Source organism: Liolophura sinensis, chromosome 7 (assembly GCF_032854445.1).
Source record: "Liolophura sinensis isolate JHLJ2023 chromosome 7, CUHK_Ljap_v2, whole genome shotgun sequence".
In the NCBI taxonomy this organism is placed as follows: domain Eukaryota; kingdom Metazoa; phylum Mollusca; class Polyplacophora; order Chitonida; family Chitonidae; genus Liolophura; species Liolophura sinensis.
In genome coordinates this window covers 38,088,137-38,109,762 of record NC_088301.1, presented here as the reverse complement: position 1 = coordinate 38,109,762, position 21,626 = coordinate 38,088,137, and the positions used below count along the sequence as shown (strand labels likewise).

Genomic DNA, 21,626 nt, shown 5'->3' with positions numbered 1-21,626 from the left:
TACAGCTATAATACGATTGTAAGTTGGGATGTCTCGTCCAAATATATATAATGGATAGATTATTTATCCACAACCAGTGCATATCAAAGCTGCATGGATCCATTATTTATAATGAATCTGTTAATCGAGTTCTAGTGGGAATGTGAACGTTGGACACAGGAAGATTACCGTGAAAGTTTAATGGTGTTGGATAGCTACGGGATGTCATGTACGTGACCTATAGTATGCACTCTGTATAGGCCTAGTTTATCGATAAGAGGCCACATGAGTCATGCGTAGGCCTATACAATAAAGCACTGGATCAGACGGTGTTATTGTTGCACAACAGTGTAGTTTTTCGATTCAATCACAAAATGATAACAGGCATTTAGCCTATATATGCACGGACATATATAGGCCAGCAGGGATATACTTAGTACATTTATTCTCATATCTTTGTTCTGTTTTCTGGCATATTTTCTGTAAATACTTTCGATTTAATTGCTTTGAAAAAAAAAACGTTGACATGACTGGCCTTCAGATTTTTTTATAGCAGTCTTTGTTACTGGAATATGTCAGTTTTATACACATCGACCCAGCCCTGATCTCGTCGATACATCTGGATTTAATATGTAATATGTAACTTCACCAAAAATTGCAAATTTCATTTTGCGATGGTATTCATGTTTGAAGGTTTCATTTTCTTTTTAATTATGATGTATTGAAAAAAAATTTTTTCCTCCAGTTAGCACTTTCAAAATAAATAATTACTTTTTATACTACAGTTACAAATGTTATAAGTTAAAAGTAAACCTTCATCTCCTCAATGTCTATGTTTTCTACTCTGAGACATGCACCTTTTATATGATTGCTTCCAGCTAAGTTTCATCGAAACTTTTATAGTGGAGATGTCTGAAGTTTGAAGAAATAGTTTGCATTTATTATCCAAAATGCCGGTGTTTATTTAATTATGGATCTAGAATATTGCTATATACACAGTGTTGATGATTAACACAGCCTGCAGCGACCAGGCTTTTACCGGCACATCGTATAGCAACACGACTGCTTATGCCCACGGAGGTTGTGGTGCACACTCCATTTATTTGTACCCACCACATTTTTGTAAACTCCTCCCCGTTTTGCAAACCTGCGTCGCTTCCAGGTCTTTCTGGGAGGTACCTTCTCCTTATTTTTCTGTCTCTTGTCTTTACGCACCCTCGGGCAAAAGTTTTGTTTGGAGTTCAGTAGCCCGTGCAACAGCTGATGTTATTACCTGTTGTATGAAATATGATGTGGAAGTCATGGGGTGCTAAGGGGCAGATAACTCTGTCATTTTGCTGCACTCTTGTCTCTATGTAGACTTAAGTAAACTTAGCAAACCCCGGTACAATAAGTTTTACATATTTTCGCATGGGAAACTCTAAGGAAGTAAGGTTTCACTCCATCAACAACCTCTCACGTCTTTAAAAGTTCAGTCGCACCACCTAGACTTGGAGTGTCAAAGTTCGCTTTTGAATGTCTATGTTAAATGCATTTGTCAAAAATTTGATATGTGTGTAAGGTTAGAGCTTGGAAATGCCGGTCAACCTTAACTTCAGAGCCATATGCTGTAAACTTAACTGGGAACTAAATCCAGGTTTGTTGTAAAAAAGCACACCACTGGTTACGATCGGGTATTAGACACCAAAATATTACCTATCTGGACCATTAAAGTGGAGCATGCCACCATATAATCCTCTGGACAAGCTTTACCTTCTTCATCTTAATATCTATACTTCATTTTAATTCAGTACTGCTACTGTATTCCCGTCTGCCATACAAGTAAAATCGGAGCAATAAAGTAATGTTATACCATCTGCCTTTTCACTTCAGTCACACGCACACAATGGGTGTAGATGAAAACATCGATCATGTCCGTACAATGACAGCTAACTGTCAGCTCCCTGTAATCTCTACCATTACCCTTCTAATGATCAGCTTGGTAATGAGAGGCCTGTCCTTGGATTTAAATTTGGAGCATATGAAGAAAAAAAATGTTGTGAGAGCGTGTTACGGGGGTTACCAGCGCTAAATTGTCTGCTTTTACGAGATAGGCTGCTTGGGTTCTGGTGAGCCTGGAACCTTGGGATGAGATTACCTGTGGTTAAAAACAGACAGTTGCGATTAGCAAATGAGTTATTTTGTTATATAGTCTCTGTCTTGTGTGGGTTTCTTTTTCCCCCTTTTACTTTTTCTCTTAATGCTATATATCTAATTATTCGTAAGGATATATAAGGATATGTTCTGATATTTATAAGTTTTTGCTGCTCTTTTGCGTTAACTATAAGATTTGGCCACCATGATTTCTAAACCAAACCAGCTAATAAAACAACTGATCATTGCATAAAGTAATGATAAATGTGGCACTGATGAAGTCATTATTCTTGTATCTTAGGGAGGATTCGCAAAATGTTACGAGCTAACCGACCTGAAGACAAGCCGAGTGTATGCTGGCAAAATCATCTCCAAGAATCGGATATCAAAACCACATCAGAGACAAAAGGTATGTTTGAGATGTTTTCTCGTCTACATGTATAATATATGTGGTATCTGAACAGCCAATTGATACTGTCACTCGCAAACATTATAAAAGAATACTTGAGTTGTGCACATTTCCTTGGTTAGGAAATGATGTAAAGGGCCAGGTCTTGTGGCGGATTGTTTTAGTTTTTAGAAGATTGCTAAAATAGGCCAAATATAGATTCCCTGTATTCTTGCTAATATTCGCTTGGCATCCCTTCTTAAAGCTTGTCCTTGAGAACAGATGGGATAAAATCAGTATCAGTTCTTGTTCATGATTAAGATGGATTATTCACATTGTTCCTCGCTAAAGGAAATTTTTACTGTCCTGGCATAAAATTCAAGGTCATCCACTGTGCTTCCTTCTCAGATTAGCATTGTAGATGCTTTTTACTCTCAATTAGCCAGTCAATCGATTGGTCAATCATTCATTAGTAAAACCAAATTACGCATTAGCTAGCAATACGCTGTGAATTCTGTATTACTTGCAATAACATCAAACATGAATATTAAAGCATCGCACTGGTGCTTTCAGCAAGTCCTCGACCTCTGCCTTATGTACTGATTTGACGTTTGTATATCTATATCGAAAAAAGATTCTCCAGATTTCTGTGAGACTGTCACGATGTTTCCCTGCAAACCAGGGGAAAGGTTACAACGACTTCTTCTGCTTACCGGAAATCCATTGAGAACTTAGCAAACAAAATCGACAAAATGAACTTTTCGGATGTGAGCAGATTTGCTGGGCTTGAGGCCCTCTTTGTAAAGAAAATTGGCCCAGCTGAAGACTGAGCTTTCTTTTGCCGAGCTCTCCCGTGACACCTGCGAGGCTGTATTACCGAATGACGCGTTTTAAGTTTGCTTTGGGAAAAATCGGGTTTCAAACTTGGAATAAATATCCGACTGAATGGACCCTCGTGCTTATCCAATCAAGCAGTGTGTGTTCACATATAATCTGCACCTTTTTAATCACAGAGGCTGTCGTCTGCGAGAATGCAAGCCACTTATCACATACTGATGAACAACAGATAAGCCTTGCCACAAAGATTCGGTCCAAAAAACTGCATGAGCATGCACATATTGTTGTCTTTGTCACGTTTCAACTCATCCGAGTAGCATTGGTGCAGAGATTATCCTGCAGGAAATATCAATTGTGTATACATCTTTGAACGCTGCGTCCACATTAAATAAAACAAAGCAACGCTATATTAGTGGAAAACATTCAAAATTAACCAAAATTAATGTATACTATGTTTCTAGTGAATCACGACTGATCGCGAGCGTAATACCTACAAGATATTGAGCAAGAAGTTCAATGTAAACTGTTTAGCCGAGTGTATTGGGCAGTCTGCTGGTATTAAATACAAAATTGTTATCTGAGATGAGAGTGACTATACAAAAATAATTTTCGTATGCTTGTCCATTGAGTGTTTTTTTCTGGTCTATACCTGGGTTGCCTTTTCTTCATTTCCAGATCCTTCGTGAGGTGGAGCTGCATCGGGATCTCAAGCACAAACATGTTGTGGAATTCCACAACTTTTTCGAAGACGAAGACAACGTATATATCGTTCTGGAGAACTGCTGTCGAAAGGTACGAGAAGTCAAATGTGACTACTTTTGTCAGCAGTGACGTATGTGGTTACTCATTATAGATATATATCAAGGTAGGGTGTGTCCATTACTACCATACCGGTTTATCGTTTTTAATGAATTCAGTGTTTATATCTTCCGTGCAGTTCGCATTTTACACATACCTTCCACTAGAAGTTATATCCTGTGCACACATTAGTAACACTAAAAATATACTTCGCCGCATATCTTCCAAAAATCAAACTTCTTGTAATAAGATAATTTCGAAATTTTCGGAAAACTAAATTTATAAAGGATGTTTAAAACCTTATTTGCGTCTTATACCGCGAACATTATACCGCGATGTTGATCTCAAAATCTACTTTTGATACAAATCTACTTTTCAGTTGTATCTGCTGAACTATACTAACTACTGTTTGTTATCAGAACCCGCGTGTCCATAAAGAGTTAGTGGAAGTAAATTTTCTTTCATTGTGTTTTTTTCATGTAGTAATAACAAAATATGAATAAATTAGAAACAACATATGAAAAAAGAAGAATGAAGAGTTACAGATGTGCCCGTCCTAATATAGACTATGTATAGATAAATGCAGGGAGGAAACATTCTATTGTGTAGGGATGTGCAAAATGTCTCTCTGGCCGCGTGCAAGAAAGAGAAAATCAAAAGAAAAAAAAAAGACTCAGTGCAAAGTCTCTTTATTGCTTATTCTGTCCTAGTAATCTCCGTCTTTGTCAGCTGCATTTAATTAACGAGAGTATGCGGTTAAAGAGCCCTCATTGTTTTTGTTTCTGACGTGTACACGGTGCTTTGTAAATCCAGTAAACACGTTTGAGGGAACTAACCTAATGACTGGTCACATGTCACTGTTAGATACACTCATTCATGGCTACTTTCTATACTCTCTGTATATTTTCTTCCAAATAGAATTTCAGTCTTTGTTCACAATAGTTGAATCGCGGCGTGCATGATGGTGTCTTAGCTTTCATTTAGGTATTTTATTTAATCGCACGATGTGTCCTTTCCGCGTTACTTAAGAATACTCCAGTGCCAATAACCCTCAGATAGTGAGTGTGAATACTAGATTCCATACGTTATGGTCTCATGGTCTAAACTGAAGTTGTCTACAGAAAGCACAGTTATCGGCAACCCTTGTCATGTGTTTTTAAAGTTATGCCTGTAACCTTCAGATACTAACTTATCAACACCTGTTCTTGGTGTTCGATTTCCTCATCATACACGGGTGGGCAAATGCGTATGCATAAGATGTATCTGCTGGTACTGAATTGACCCAAGAGACCAAACAGGCCAGGAAATAACCGGAATATCTACATTTTGACTAAAATGTCAAAAATTTAAAATAAATCTCACAGAGCTGGATCATTTATTAGGCTGGGTTGAAAACAGCATCACGTCAGTGATATGCGTTACTACTATACAGTTCAGATATTTTATTAAGAGAGAGAAAAAATATAATTCGTCGATGCAGTTTTATGAAGTTTGATCTTATCGGATAAAGATACCTTCGTTCTTTGTTTAAGGGCTAATCGATAATGAACTACTTATACCGGCTGACATACTGGCAGCACAGAATGCAGTCAAATTATACGTCGGCTATATTTAAAATAATCTGTGAAACAGTCTTCGTTTCGCACATTCTTTTTCGTTCTTGTTGTTTGTCTAGACCGACCTTAAGGGCTATAGCTGCTTTCTAATTTCTCTCGCGGGCACAACACCCTCTTTCAATGACTCCAAGGACATGCTGCCCTCAACATCGACAAGAATTTCTTTGCAAGGATAAAAATAAATGCAGCGAAACAATAGAAATGAGTGCGATGATGAGATTTCAAGTTTCAATTAGTTCAAGAAAAATGCAGCCCCTCGGCAAGGTCATTTAGACCAGTGCAATGAAAACATGTGAATTGTAGGAGGCAAGATGCCATTAGCTGTTGTGTGGACACTTTTTCTACGCTAGAGCGCTTTGCTAGACTCTTAATGAATATTTAACATTCCCCATCGTTGAGCTCGCATTTCCACAATGACAATGACACAGTCGTCCCACTTCTGGATATATATATATATATACATATATATATTTATGTGTGTGTGTGCCTATATATCTGACAGATTGGGGAGATATATGTATGTAGCGTAACGAATGGGGATAGATGTATATAGTTCAGTAAGTGGGGATATATGTGTATGTTTCTGGCTGATTGCGGAGATATATATGTAGCTGACCAATTGGAGATATATGTGTATATATCTGACAGACTGGGGATATATGAATGAAGTGCACCAAATGGGATGTATGTGTATATTTCTGGCTTATTAGGGAGATACATGTATGTAGCAGACCAGTTGAGGATATATGTGTATATATCTGACAGATTGGGGAGATATATGTATGTAGCGTACCAAATGGGGTTATATGTATGTAGTTCAGTAAGTAGGGATATATGTTTATGTTTCTGGCTGATTGGGGAGATATATGTAGTTAACTGACTAACTGAGGATATTTGTATATAGCGGACCAATTGGGGAAATATTTGCTGTGCGAATTTGCTGTGCGAATTTGCTATAACAATGCAGGTATGCATGGAGTTCCGTGCAAATAACGAAATTCGCTTCATGATATCCACTCCAAGCTGGAAAACAACATAAACGAATTTGAAACGAATAATTGAAACAACTTCCACATGTTTGTGATTCTATAGTAGGTTGCTAATTAATTTGTAATGAATGTTTCACTTTGGCTTTCAGTCTCTCGTCCACGTTGTCAAACACAGAAAGACGCTTACAGAAACGGAAGTACGATACTACGTGAAGCATCTCATCGAAGGTGTACGATATATACATAATAGGAACATCATTCACAGAGACTTAAAACTTGGCAATATGCTTCTCAATGACAATATGGACTTAAAAATAGCAGACTTCGGATTAGCCACAAGGGTTGATTATGAAGGAGAGAAGAAAATGTAAGTACATTTAAGTTCTTATTAGTTTGTATTATTTTCTGTATAAAGTTGACAGTCATATTACCCATGGAGTGATCAGCTAAGATCTTTTACCATATTGAGCCACGGGGCCTAGGTGATATACATGTAGACGCTAAAAGCGGAAACTGAACTGTCGCAAACTCCTGTTTTCTTTATCTCCACACCTGAAGAGCTCAGCTGTCAATAACCCAAGTTATCTTTGACCATGTGACCCTCTCACGTGGCCAAACAGCGGAACTCGAACTGTTTGGGGTGTCTGTTTGCAGAGTGTATTTGACAGGATTAACCTAATCTATCTACAAGGAACGGTGCTAAACTACTCAGGCGACAGCTCTTTATTGGGCGCCGGCTCCCTATGTTTCAATATTTTTGACAATGTGAGCGGGTACATCGAGTTATAAAAGCTATACGACCGGCCTGAGTTTGAACCCATAGGCCTGGTGGGTTGAACTGTGATACGGTACTGAACTTGTCGCAGTGTAGAAAACCTTGTAGTGACTTAAAGGAATCAAATTCTTTTCTTAAACCTAGAACACAGTTATGACATGACATGTTTGTCTTTCATAAAAAAAAAATTCGTTTGGAAAAAAAACTCTGTTGCTGTTTATATCTCATTTACTTGATGGCTCTTACATTAGTCCTACTTCTAGAATGATCTTTGTTGACGTTTTGAGGGCGACACCCGATCACTCACCAAACAAATCTAAAACCCGTTACGTAACCCATACGTAAGGTCATTTTTTGCTTTCATGTGTGGGAGAGTCAGGTGTGCAGGGCCCGGCTGTTCAAAAGTGTATTACCTAATATTATACCCGGCATTATGTCATATTATATTTTTACGATTTTTATAAAACCCAGCTACCAAAACAGATGTGCAGAGATCAAATGGAACAGCAGCAGATTTAGTTAATATTTAATATACTTTTTACACAATTATTTTTGGGCGAAGCACAAAACGGAAGACTTGACTAAAGTTAAATGCAGTATAAAGTCCTGGGACAGTTTTGAAAAACCTGCCCCAGAACGATACTGGCTTTGCCTTTACCTTTAAAGAAGCGAATGAGCAACTCTAGCAGACGTGTGTTTTACTGCTGTAACAGACGGGTGGTGTGGTGAAAAGTGTACAGTCTCTAAATAAATGTAATTTGCTGGCTATTTGTCGGGTGATGTATCTAATTATACCGTAACCACAACTTGCCCTGAAGGAGAAACTAGGCTAACTGAATGTAATAAATACATGTACACGAAAACTCGACAATCCAGGTTTTTAATAACCCTCATTCTTTTTTTCCCTTTTTTTATACTCAACATGCTCTTTTCTGTATACTCCGGAAACAAAACTGGCGGTTTAATTGAGTATCTCCAGGTGATTCTCTCTATTTCTGGCTAAGAAAATGTTGTGAGTGCAGAAGTTTGAGTCATCAAACTACACGTGGGAGACACGTGTTTCTCTTAAACTTTAGATGTCCAGCTAAGCGTATTGGAAATGTAAAGGAAAGGAAATCATCAAGATGTTATTCTGAAACAATAAAGCTGCATGTGAATATGTAAATATGTTCATCTATAAAGATATATGGCTGGCTCAAAGATGTAAGCTCTTGAGGAGTAAAATAACTGATTCAACACTCCAAAATTCAAGATGGCTTCGCGGACAAATGGTCCCTAATGCTTATTATTTGTCACCTTTCGTAGCAAAAAGTCGAGTCATCTATATACTGGTTGGGCGACTGAGTACCTTTTGAGGGTTCAGGAAGTACTTACAAGTCTTTATGAGCCTGATGATATCCTTAGAGCCAAGAGCGCCTTCGGGCATGGACTAATACCCCGAGAAATATAATTAACATTATGTCGTAGTCCGTGACCAGAATGTGGCTGGAATATCATATCATGCTTTAGGAGACAGGGCCTTTGACGAAGTGTTGTTATTCATATGTGTTCATGGATAGATTACTCTTCAGTTCGCGTACAAAGTACAAATTGTAACGCGTTAGTCTTTATCCTTGCATTACCTATATGGTCAGACAAGATGGTGTGACATTTTAACATCGTGGCCACGTTTAAGCGAATACCCCTGTCTTGTCCCTATACAGTCATAGGCTGATGTTTTCTCGTAATTTACATTTAATAATACCATACTTTTCCAGTAAGGTATCTGCCCTTGATTGTCTTGTTAAACCATTACAGTAATTTATTTTATGATTGATTCTCGAGACCAAGGACTACGCCAAGAGTTATAATTCCCAGTATTTCGTCTTATCCCTTCCTAGAGCAGTAAATCTTGAAGTAGCAAGGGTCACAAAATTGAAAGCCCTATTGCAGCAATAGTACACAGAGATTTAGTGCCATCATCTATGAAAAATAGATGTCTTGACATCAGTCAGAGGCCGTCAAGTGCCTGTACATAGCACAAATGATATAGCCTCTGTCACTGGCTATCATAAGTATGTGTTTGACAAGGAACCAGGGGCTCAGCCCTAAGATTATCTATGTTGATACTGGCGAAACAAGTTGGTGCAGATTTTTAAGAATAGAACAAAACACGGAACAAAAAACCTCAAACTTCTCCCGATTTCTTTTCGAAAGGCACACTTTTCTGGATCTGAATATAAACTGGTAGGATGATTACTTATATGGATAGAATGACAAATTAATTCATACCCTTTGCCCATTTTGTAACATCTGAACATTTCTGTAATCTATGGCTGTATTTCTTTATATAGTTTATTGCAGTTGTTCTGACGTAGGTGCAAAACTGTTTGTAATTTTGTTTTGTATGTGTTCACATAAAAGTCGCTGATTAATTCGGTTAGCGTATTTAAATAAACTTTACCATTGATTGTTCCTTAGTTTTAGTACACTTAGTATATGTTTAGGGAGTGCGAATGCGTTATGAGTGCTGGTAACTGCCATGATATATAACAACATGTATTGGGTTTTCACCCTAGCCAGGCTTGTAGGAATGTTAACATCAGTGCACAAGTTAATTATCCTTACTGTGTTGATTATCAGCTATTAAGTCAGTCAACGATTTCATTCATAATTTGATATAAATTTATGTTGCAGGACTGTGTGTGGGACACCAAATTACATAGCTCCAGAAGTTCTGCAGAAGAAAGGACACAGCTATGAAGCAGACATCTGGGCAATTGGCTGCGTGATGTGAGTTCGTCAGAATTTAGCAAAAATCTTTTACCAGCTGCAATTGTAATAAAGGTACATATGAGCACACACAATGGACAGAACAAGAGAGAAATGCGGTGCCATCAAAGTGCCCTCCACGATAACAAAAGAAATCTGTTGAATTGTCAGCATTGTTAGAGACTGTAAATCTGAAGATCAAGAGCCTGTTTTCTCGTCTGTGATTGGCAAGAGATTTTCGGCTAAACCGTATCACGGAAATTTAGCGTGAAGATAAACAGAATGCATTGTTGATATTGGGCTGGATTGGCATGTCGCTTTAGAGAAAGAACTTGTGAAGAACAAGCCTTTATTATCTCCAACTTTCCGTAACTGTCATCCGCTTCCTTAGTGGCCCATCGATAGATATTTCTCAACGAACTGTTGAGAAATATTTTCGGCAAAGGATTTTATTCTCAACAATAGTCCAAACTTCTCTCACATTGCTTACTTTGTGTTTGTGTTTAATCCATATTTTAGCAATTTTCATTAGTTCGAATTCTCGGAAAACAGACAGTAGAATTCCAGGTACTGAAAGATTAAAACTTAATGGATTAAAAATAGTAGTCAGACTACTATGCTATTATTTCAAAAGTTACCAGATATGATTCATTGGCAGCTTATAAAGAACGTTTACTTTCATATCCACCACAGGTACGCTCTTCTAGTCGGTAGACCACCTTTCGAAACTTCCAGTCTGAAGGAGACATATGTACGAATCACCGCCAATTCGTATTTTCTTCCACCTGGTTTGTCTCATGCCGCCAAAAACCTAATCCGGAGATGTTTGACACCCGAGCCCGAACTACGGCCAACACTGGACGATCTCATGGCGGACGAATTTCTTACAAGTGGTTATGTGCCCAAAGTCTTACCAACGTCCTCTTGTACTTCCGCGCCAAAGTTCACTTCCGGTGGGTCTCGGTAAGTATTCCACTATTTTCTGATAATTTACTAAATACCTTTTTGTCTGCCTTCAGTTTTTAAATCTTTCTTTCAAGATAATGAAAGATAATGTTCCTGATATATGTCGTTTTTGTCGGAACCTAACTGGAAATATTTCCATTTCTGCAGACCAATGTCATATGCAGTTCCGGTCTCCCAGAATGATGCCATGAAGAAAATCACATCGTCACTAAGTCAATGGAAAATTACCACTAAGGGAATCCAGCCTGAAGATCGCGAGGAGGAGAAAGAGGTTGTTTTGGTAAATCAATTTTGGCAAATTATTGAAGGCAATTCGTGTATCCTGTATGTATCATTTTTTACAGGACGTCCATCATTAATTGTTTTTTTTCTTCTTGTAAACCTTTCCTCTAATGTGCAACCAAGCACAGCCTTTGAACGTTTATTTAAAATACTTACTTCCCACAATGGTCACACCATTGTTGATAGTAAAATGTGGGGAATTTATAATTGTCTTCCAGAAGCATAAATCTCCTCACCTCATAAAACTGACCTCTACACCCAAGTCGTTGTGACTAGAAATGAAATAGGACGAAGTCAGTAGAGCAGTACAGTCTGATGTGAAATGGACGTTTTCTTATTTCACGGATCAGTTGTTTCGATGTTCATACGAGGGTGGTGGCAGTACATAGATCATAACCTATGAAATATATGCAGAACATTGACGAGGGAGACGGTCGATTGGATGTTTACAGTGTTGGGACAGTTTCCCACCGTCAGTACGAGCTGTTAACGACCGCTAGGTGTCAAGCAGCTAATTTGCATATTTTCATATTCTAGATGACGCTGTCAGTTTAATTAACATTCAAGCATGTTGCCCTGTGTTACCTCATCCACGAAACCAAGATAAGGGCTAATCGGATCTCGTACAACCCACAAGGCTCCATCATCCCATAGATGATGTCACTTCAGCCATATCAGTAATACTAATGTAACATGTTTGGTTATTGTTGTGTTCGGATAAAAACAAAACAACGACAAATTTGTAGCTCAAATAACTAAGGTGACTTTGAATGAACTCAACCAACCATACCTGTTGGTCTCCTCTTTCGATTACCAGATTTACTTGATATAAACGAGTGGTGTGGCAGAACGTGCCTTGAATGCCAGTGTTGCTACTGATACTGTTGATTTTGTGACACCGATTTCATTTACAGTGCATTTGTTAACCTTTCTCTAAATTTAATCCTCATATGCTTTTGATAAGTAAACATATTATCTTTCCTTCTGGCAGATTCGTGAGCGCCCTCTACCCTCAGCTCCCTCTCAGCCGGACCTTGCCGTCCACACAAACCCAAACCAAGGCGGGGACATTGAGCTGACCCCGGCTTCTAAGACTGTGATCAAAGACAAATCAACAGACAAGGTCAAGGGTGATCGTTCCAGCTCCCCCAGCCAAAGAGGTAAACAGCTTAGCTGAGAATAATCTGGATTATCCCATTACCTCGGGTGTATACACATCATGAAACCATGGAATTGTAACAGCAATTGTCCTAACGGCTATGTTAACTGTACTTCATATAAGCCTGATTTATGGACATATTAATTATACTGACACGCAACTTATCTTCCAAAACGCAACATGCGAGTCTGTCTAAAGTAAACATATGAACATTTTGCATAGCATTCGTTAGAACGCTATTTATTTTAGTTATTTTATTTTACTCAAGAATATTTCACTTATACGACAAGGGCCAGCATTGGTGGGAGGATACCGCGGGAAAGCGGCGACCATCCTCAGCAAGGTGGAATAAAGTGCTGTGTCGAAAAGTAACAGTGACAGTTGAATAGATTGTTCAATTTATTTGAAAGACCATTCCTAAAGGAAGAGTTAGGAACGTTTGCCTCAGTCCAACATCTCATTTTCCAGACTCGACCTCGCCTAGACCTTTGTCGGCCTCTGTTCTGCTCGATGTCCTTACAACGTGTTTAGACCATATGCCAAAAGGTAAGACAGAAAAGGCAGACGTATGCCCATCCTGGCATTCTCTTCCTCAAATTCTTGTATTGTTGTGTGAAAGCATGCCGTATTTGGCGGTAAACCACAAGATGCACTTATGCAATAATAAGGCAAGAACAAACAGACCAAGGACGCCGTGTGTCAGTACGACTCTGCCACGTAATCCAAGCAACACTCCTAGGATGGTTATGCTCCTAGTGTGTAAACGCACCGACGTTTGCCTTAGCTTTAGACTCTTGTCAACAAGGTCCAGCGTTCGTATCAGAACTAGCCTTACTAGATCCATATTATACACATGTTTGTTATACCGTATAATTTATTTTCATTTGTCACCTGTTTATATTTTAATGCTTATGCAAGTTGTAAGATTCACTTGGTTTATATTAATGAAGTGATAAAATCAATGATATGAGATTTCTGGGACCAACACCTGCAAAAGTAAGCATTCTATCTACTCCACGAACTATAACGAGATGAATGGATAGCTTCTGATTTACTACAATTAACGACGTTTCGGTGTGGATGCTGACACCGTAACAAGTAAATGATTATTTTCTTGATAACGGTAGAAGCCACCTCGCTGACACATCGCTAGTTGTATAAAAGAAGTTGTTATCCATTTAAATGCCTTATATGTGGATAAAGCTTCTTTCGTATAACTAGCAACGTTTTCGTGTGGATGCTTATAAACAGGATAGAACAACTGATCAGTTGTTGAACGTTTTAAACGTCCACATCAGAGGCATCGTTAGTTTCAGTAAAGAAGCAGTCTTACTGTGGAGTAGCATGGTGTACTTGCATCTTGTACACATCCTTTTTCGGTGTCAAAACTTAGTGTTTTGGTTTAAGGAAGTGGCACAAGCCAATGTGACAGAACTATATACTCATTCCATGTTGCCTTAAAGAATTTATTTGGAATAGTAGCGTGTAAGAATCGCTGATCAAATCATTTTCTGATTTGTCTCTCCAGATATATAGCCATCTGTCGCCATGGTTTTCAAGACATATTCGGTAATGAGTAAATCAACCACTGTTCATTTATTGCAGACGTAGAAATCAATCCCAAATCAATGGCGGATCCCGCGTTTGTGTGGATCACCAAATGGGTGGACTATTCTAACAAATACGGATTCGGTTTCCAGTTGTCCAACAATGCAATCGGTGTTCTCTTTAACGACACATCACGTATTGGACTGGGTCCAGATGGAAGGTAAAGAAAGCCACACGTTTATGGGTTAATGAGTTAGCCATTAATCATGCAACAAGGCTGTTTACAGGCCATCTTGCCATATTTACATCCATGTGATGAAAGTGAAACATTTGTACCCACTGTACCTTTATCCGTTAAGATCAAGTTCAAGGAAGTTTTTAAAGGTTGCAGAGCAATTTACTCACCTGTTTGTGACGCAACTTGTAGTTTCTCACGAATTTGGCTTTAATCAGCAAAGATTGCGCCGGTACGAATTTGGTCACTGATTCTACTTGACCTGCAAACATAAGAGCTCTAAGTGGCCCGTGTTCGGCTGTGGAGTTTGGCCTGGGGTAATATTGGCCACCAATTACAAAACGAGTAACAAACAATCAAAGTTGTTGAGACGCGATCGAAACACCTTGAAAAATATGTCGGTCAGCGTTTACTTGGCGCGACTTGTACCACGTATCGAAGTGATCTTTGAAAGGTAACCTTATCTTGCAGGGAATCAATACAGAGTGCATATTTTCTGTAGATGTGTTTGTATAATTTGTGCTTTATCTTCGCCATTTGCATTCACTGCGAAGGAGATGTTTGAAACAGAAACGGTCCCTTTTGGTGGTGCAAATGTGCCGGGATCTAGTAAGCTGTTACTTTTACTGCTTTTAAATTTATAGTTTGCACACTACATTAACGTGTTTTTGTTTGGTGTTTTGCAGAGCTGTTCAGTATTATGATCTGAGTGGTAAACTGTCGGCATACACCACGGATTGTACACCAGGAGAGTTACAGAAGAAAACAACACTCCTTCAGCATTTTGCTCAATACATGGACGAGCATCTTATACAGGTAAGTGTTAGGTTTTCAACACATTAAATTTGCATTAGAAAAATACAAATTCTTGATATTACATTAAGTTATACATAAAGGTTAAACATTTGTATGATTTCCTAAAGAACACATAATGGAGTGTTTTTCTTCTTTAAGTTATGTTACATTTAAACAATAAAATATGCTTGATAGGCCTACTTCTACTGAATACTTTCAAATGGCAGTAGGTGTGTGAGTTGCTACTATTTAAGCATACACATGACCAGTTAGAATAAAACCCTAACTGTGGTAGATTGACAAGAAGTCCAGTTTTATCTGCATTACTTGTGGCCATTTGCCTATATCACACTCTGCTGCTCTGGTTTTAGTCTCTATACTGTAGACATATACATTTAGTTTCAAGAACACCTTTTTCAACCCCAAGACTATTAAAGTAGACAATTCTTTTCAAACATTAGCTTCTCGATTGGCATCAGAAAACAAACCCTGGGAGGTGTGAAATGGTTTGGAGAAACTATTGGGAAGACAAACAATGTACAGTGAGGACTTAAAGGAAATCTTTGTGGCATTTCCAAAAGCGTGTGTCTGTGGACACGAAGATTAAACTTGGCCGTGCAGGACAATACATCTGGTCAATGACTGGCACCTGCTGCAGATCCTTGGGCAAATCTGTTTTCAAATCACCCGGGGAGTGGACTGTGATTTTCAACCCTCCTTTAGGGCAATTCAGTTGTTAAGGATATGGGTTTGTTTTGTTTATGGGCTATTTCTTTTTGTCGCCAAATTCCCGCACAAATCTCATGCCTTACCTATCTATCCGTACACAGAAAGGATCCATTTCTAGAACAAACGATACAATATACACGTCTGTTGACGGTTTCATTTGTAAACCAAACCGAACACGCCAATCATTTGTCATGATCAGGAGTATCCACTTTAAATTATTTGTTGTGGCATTTTTTGGCATCAGGACAGGATGTTGGTTGTTATAATATGCAATCCAAATTTCAAACAATGCTCGGTCTATAAACCGATTCCCTTGTATTTTTGTGCGTTACCTGTTTCCACCCTATTTGATATACTGTGTAAATACCGTTAAATGTGCCACTTCAGCCCCTTAAACAAATCCTGAAATGCTAACGTGGATAGAAGGAGAGACATTACCCATCGCAATATATTTACACCTGGTGTTCTTTTGCTTGGCATCCAGGGTATTGCAGGCTATAGTGTCAGTGATAATCAAACTCTGTAACAGTTTTAATTTCTCAATGTCAGCCCTTAAAGCAAACTCGTACAATTTAAGCTGATCTAAGGCGCAATATATTTACACCTGGCTTTTTCGTAGTTGGCATCAGGTGTTCAGCTTGCCAGCCGCTGCTGAAATAAAAAAGGTGAAGCTAGCGCTCTGAATCCCTTCTTGCTGAGTGAGGCTAATCCTTATGCAAAGTCACGAAACGCCATTGATTGCCCGGCTCTGAGACAGCAGTGCGCCCTAAATGTACATGTTTTTTTTTTCAAATAAGCAAGGATTTTCTAACTATGTTGAATAAGAATTCAACCTGTTTCCATGAAGGCACATGTATATGACGTTAACGTTTTTGCCTTCTCTAGGGTGGTGATATGGACGGGTCACGTGACTTGGACGAGACTTGGTCGGGTGGCCTGTATCTGAAGAAGTGGTTCCGAACAGCCAAAGCAATTGTCCTCTACTTGAGTGATGGAACCCTACAGGTGTGTTGAAGTCATACTTATTCACGATCTCTGGATTTCCATTTGTGTCTTTTACATGGCTAGTATATATTGTATAATAAAATTTACATTATAAATATCTGCATGACATAAGGTATACCCTGAATAATAGGTTTAGTAATGACTGTGATTCTTGGTGAACAGAAGTCTCTTCAGCTAGGTTAAGAAAATCGCAAAGGGTATTTCTAAAAAATAAACTGTATGGTGTAAGTAAAACGTCGCGTCATGCTAATAAAACAAATTAGCACATTGTTAAAAGACTCTAGGAATGAAGATATGATTCGTATTAAGCAATTAAGTTTACATTTTGGGTTTTCATTATTATTCTTGGTTGTACAGTTTTTGTGTATTCAGTTTCATCTGAAACAAATAATAGTAAATTTCAGAACAAGATTGTATTGCTGAAAGATTGGTTGGTATACTCGTAGATTCAAGTTTATAAATGCTTACGTGATTCAATCACATCCACATCCATGTGGATGCCAACGAATGACTCACTTTAACAGTTCTGGTTTATCGTCATTCCAGGTAAATTTTTTCGACGATCATACGAAGATTATTCTGAGCTACTACAAGATGGATTATCTGGTGACTTACATAGACGAGAACCGTAAGGCCAACACATATTGCCTTACAAACCTCATTCACGATGGCTGCCGTCAGGGGATTATGGACAGGATGAACTTTGCAAAACTCATGTTACAAAACTTGGTGGCTATCGAAGGAGAAGATATCTAGGAAATAAAAGTTGTGCAAAACCATGTCAGTCTTTCAGTCCCGACGATGGGACATTATGGTTTACAAACCCAGCCATTATGGATAACCTTGCCTTACCACGACACATTCCAAACTACCTGCCTTCCTGCCTCGTTACTGGCGGGATGAGGCATGTCGACGAGAAAGGAACTTGCATATATTTCCCTCCCAAATACGAGGGTATTATTTTTGCTATAACTGTTCACCATTTGCCTAATTATTCCAGCCTATGCAGTCTAGTCCATTTTTGCCCAATTCTTTCTAATTGATAACATGTGATGACATTCCTACACTACAGGGTTGAACGTTATAGTTGTTCTTTGTGCCTTGTAATCAACAGGACATCCCTAATAGATAGCTTTGCAAAGCCTGCCGAGTTCAGAAGTTCATGTGATGACATAAGGAATTCTAGAATTCCATGTGGAGCAATAGAGTCGAAATGAAGCTTCTAGCGATCATTCCACAACATGTGCGTGTCCACCTTATTACTTGAAAATGGAGTGTTTCGTTATGTTGACTACGTGGATGATGGACCTGTGGTATGATCAGCTCCGAAAGATCTCATTCTCGCCATAGCTTGGTTGTTACATTTTTTTTTTCAAACGGATGCGAATAAAATATGCAATGCATACGTCAACCAATGTGTATGTGAAACGAATGTGGTTTCTGTTTTGTTAGGAAATCTTCTAAACAGTTGATGCTCGTCATCCAATGGAGACTGTGTGATAACATATATATTTTTACTATTTTTATTTCTGTTGATGCACTGATTGAAGTGTGAATGCGTTTCATCTACACGAGTGGTAAATCCCTAGTTGATTATTTTAACTTACTGTCTCATTTATGGATGTGTTTTTTCCGTTCATATTTGATGACGATGTAAGCTTGTATTTTATTGCATGTAATAACTAATCAGTTGAAAAGTTTGCTTAAAGCTTTGGGAAAATCCAGTGCATTATATTGCACACAATACCAGCTTATATCGATTGGTTTCATTTACGCTACTCCCATCCAGAAGGTATGAGTTACCGAAGTTACAGTGGTGAGACTGTACTAAGTTTTCGTCCAGATTAAGTGAGAGTTATTTTTCTTTTCTTTCAAACGCAAGTCACTTTATCTTACATTGATGGATAAAAATCTTTCGCAACCTTTTCTTGCCTTATAGTCTGTAAATTTCAGTTTTTTAGGATACTTTTCTCCTCTTTCATCTAACTTAACTCTGTACTTTAAGTGCCATTTGCTCGTGACCAACCTTTTTTTATTCATGGGTACAAACGCTACGTAAGATCTGATGTATCAAGATGGATACTGGAAAGATTTGTATAGAGTGATTTGAAGCGTTTATTGCATACAGCCATCTTTCTTGCGTGTCAATTAGTGGTGTTTGCTTATTGTTTTTGTTTAGTTACACCTTCACTGCTCTAAATTTTAAGACTAAATGGATGACTTTCCACACAATTTTAAGAAATATCTGTACCATATTTTTTATAAAAATGGCAGTCTTAAAGTATCAAACTATCGGCGTTGATCTCTTTGAAGTGTTTTAGTTTTCACACTTCGTTAGTGTAATCTTTACACTTACAGTATTTTTGTGAAATGTCGAGCCCAGTCACAACCTTTCTGCTACTTGCCACGAAAATCGTGCTGTCAAAGTGCAATTTTATGTTTATTTCTCAAGTCACGTAGTAAATTGTTCATTTTCGTTTGCTATTTAATGTATTGTAATTTACTTTAATGTGTACGCGTGGCTGTTGTAGTTAGCAATTACGACATATCCTCTTAATCAAACATCGCCCAAGGCAAAATAATCGAAAAGGAGAGGCTTTGGATAACAAACAAGGAGCTTTAAAAGCTACTTGTGCAAATGTTGAATTAGGGCGAACTACCAAATGCCACGTCAACAGATCTGTGATGTACATATGCAAAATTTGTTGAGAGTTCAAAAGGGATTGGTAACTGCATCGGGCATTTCCGTTTATATTCGTAGGCTGGTTGTAAAATTACGACATTGAGAAGCATGGTATGTTTTAAGCGGCGGCTTGGTGTCCATCGACGTATTTTAAGCCTTGTCCAGACAAAAAAGAAAGAAAACAAAACACATGCCCGATATGAAAGGAAACGACCGAATTTACCAGATTAAATGTTTTTGTTTGCCTTGAGTGATCTGAGGATTTGACGAAGTGGTGCTACCAAGTTATCAAAATGCCCTCTGATACTGTCTTGATTAATATGTTCTATTGTACATAATTTCTTTTTTCTGTTGCAACCACAACTTTAAGTTGTCTTTCGTAAGTCGTGTGTAGATAAAGTTCAATTGATATACCCTGGCATATACATGGCCAGCTGGCGTTTTTGTTACCGAAAGTTGTTGATTTTTGTAAATCAATATTTACATACGTATTATGAAATAAAACCATTGTCGTTGCTTTCCAGCAAGTTGTTTAGTCTTCTTTTTGAACGCCATATACGGAATGTAAGCTGATATTTTAATGTTTTCCTAGTACAAAAAATTATTTTGTACCGGTATTTGAACAAAGCCTTGTTGACACAAAATTGTGAAAATTGTTTCACTGAACTCGCGTCTAGTTCCTTTTAGGTGAGAAAGAGAAACTTGGTAATGTTTGTTGTGTTACTGAAGATTCTCTTCTTACTTATTCTAGTGCTAATCACAGATTCATGTTCAAGAAGCTTACAGTAGCATGTCTTGTGTCATTGTCCTCTGTTACCGTCTATTCGAAGTCCTTCCCACAGAACTTGTAAATACAAAATGTTTGTAAAATGTGAACACTTGCTTCCAGACTCCTTCCACCTAAGATTGAGATGAGCTCCCTTCTGGCTTGTTTACCTCAGTGCCGTTTGGCGCCACAAGTATGACGTACAATACAAAGGAAATAATGACACTGACCATTGCGCATCATAAAATGACATTTAAATAACTGTGTTGTGGAGGAATCAAAAATGAGCATATGAGTACATACATCTATTCAGAGGGAAAATTGATTTTATAAATCAATAAAGTCATCTTTTATAGTTTATGTAATGTTTATATATACTCTTTCAGTGTCCGTATGTAGCGTTGCTTGCCTACCTCCCGATCTGCTTGTTTGTCCAGCCCAACCCAGTTTGTCGTATTCAAACAGGTGACAATTTTTATAATGTCAACACTGTATGAATGTCTTCGCCAGCCTGACATCCAGATACAATGTCAACAACAGTTCACGTTTGCGACCAGCATGGCTGACAGGAAAACATTGCATACTGCTGCCAACAATTGAAAATAGATACCTATTGATCACGAAACTTTAAAGAGCAATATTCGGACAATTTTCGGATGTTCATGTCATGATTAATCCGATATCTAATCTGGTCTGGTTTTAAAGTGTTCAAGCATCTATATATTGCGTCCTCTGACTCAACGATCTTCTAACGCCCAGGAAATAGAATGAATTTTCAGTATCTTGTCGATTATGTTTAAATAACAACATGGGCTGCCCGGCCAGTATTTAAAAAATACAAAGATTCAAGATGCATTTTCTTCTCAAGGAGTTATACTTCAAAACTAATATGGTTTTAACAAATGAGATGACAAATGAAAGTTCCATTTACCACTAATCGTCGTTACAGCCAGAGTTACGAAAAGGTGTTTCAGTCATTTGAAACAAAGCCAGTCTTTGTTAACTATTATACTTAAATTCACACACTTAATCAATCATTCATTCAAGTATATACAAGTATGTAAGTAAATACACTTGGAGAACGAGCCGAATCTGTCAATGCATTTCTTTCGTAATACGATGATAATACAGCAGCCGTTCAAGCCACATTCTTTAGTCTTGATTTTAAATGATTTATACTTTTTTACCTTCA

At 38.1% G+C, this 21,626-nt stretch overlaps 1 protein-coding gene across 3 annotated transcripts in view; it reads left to right on the top strand.

The window, feature by feature from the left end:
- The window catches only part of LOC135470543 (serine/threonine-protein kinase PLK1-like), a 32,820-nt gene extending 12,629 nt beyond the window's left edge, over positions 1-20,191 (top strand). For all 3 annotated transcript variants that reach the window (XM_064749551.1, XM_064749550.1, XM_064749552.1), the window contains exons 3-14: positions 2,414-2,521; positions 4,013-4,129; positions 6,890-7,107; positions 10,192-10,287; positions 10,960-11,229; positions 11,380-11,512; positions 12,506-12,674; positions 13,142-13,219; positions 14,279-14,441; positions 15,143-15,272; positions 16,866-16,985; positions 17,532-20,191. In XM_064749551.1, coding sequence (XP_064605621.1) covers positions 2,414-2,521; positions 4,013-4,129; positions 6,890-7,107; positions 10,192-10,287; positions 10,960-11,229; positions 11,380-11,512; positions 12,506-12,674; positions 13,142-13,219; positions 14,279-14,441; positions 15,143-15,272; positions 16,866-16,985; positions 17,532-17,741 — 1,812 coding nt within the window. In that variant the 3' untranslated portion in view covers positions 17,742-20,191. The remainder of the gene's footprint in view (positions 1-2,413; positions 2,522-4,012; positions 4,130-6,889; positions 7,108-10,191; positions 10,288-10,959; positions 11,230-11,379; positions 11,513-12,505; positions 12,675-13,141; positions 13,220-14,278; positions 14,442-15,142; positions 15,273-16,865; positions 16,986-17,531) is intronic.
- Positions 20,192-21,626: the final 1,435 nt, after the last annotated feature.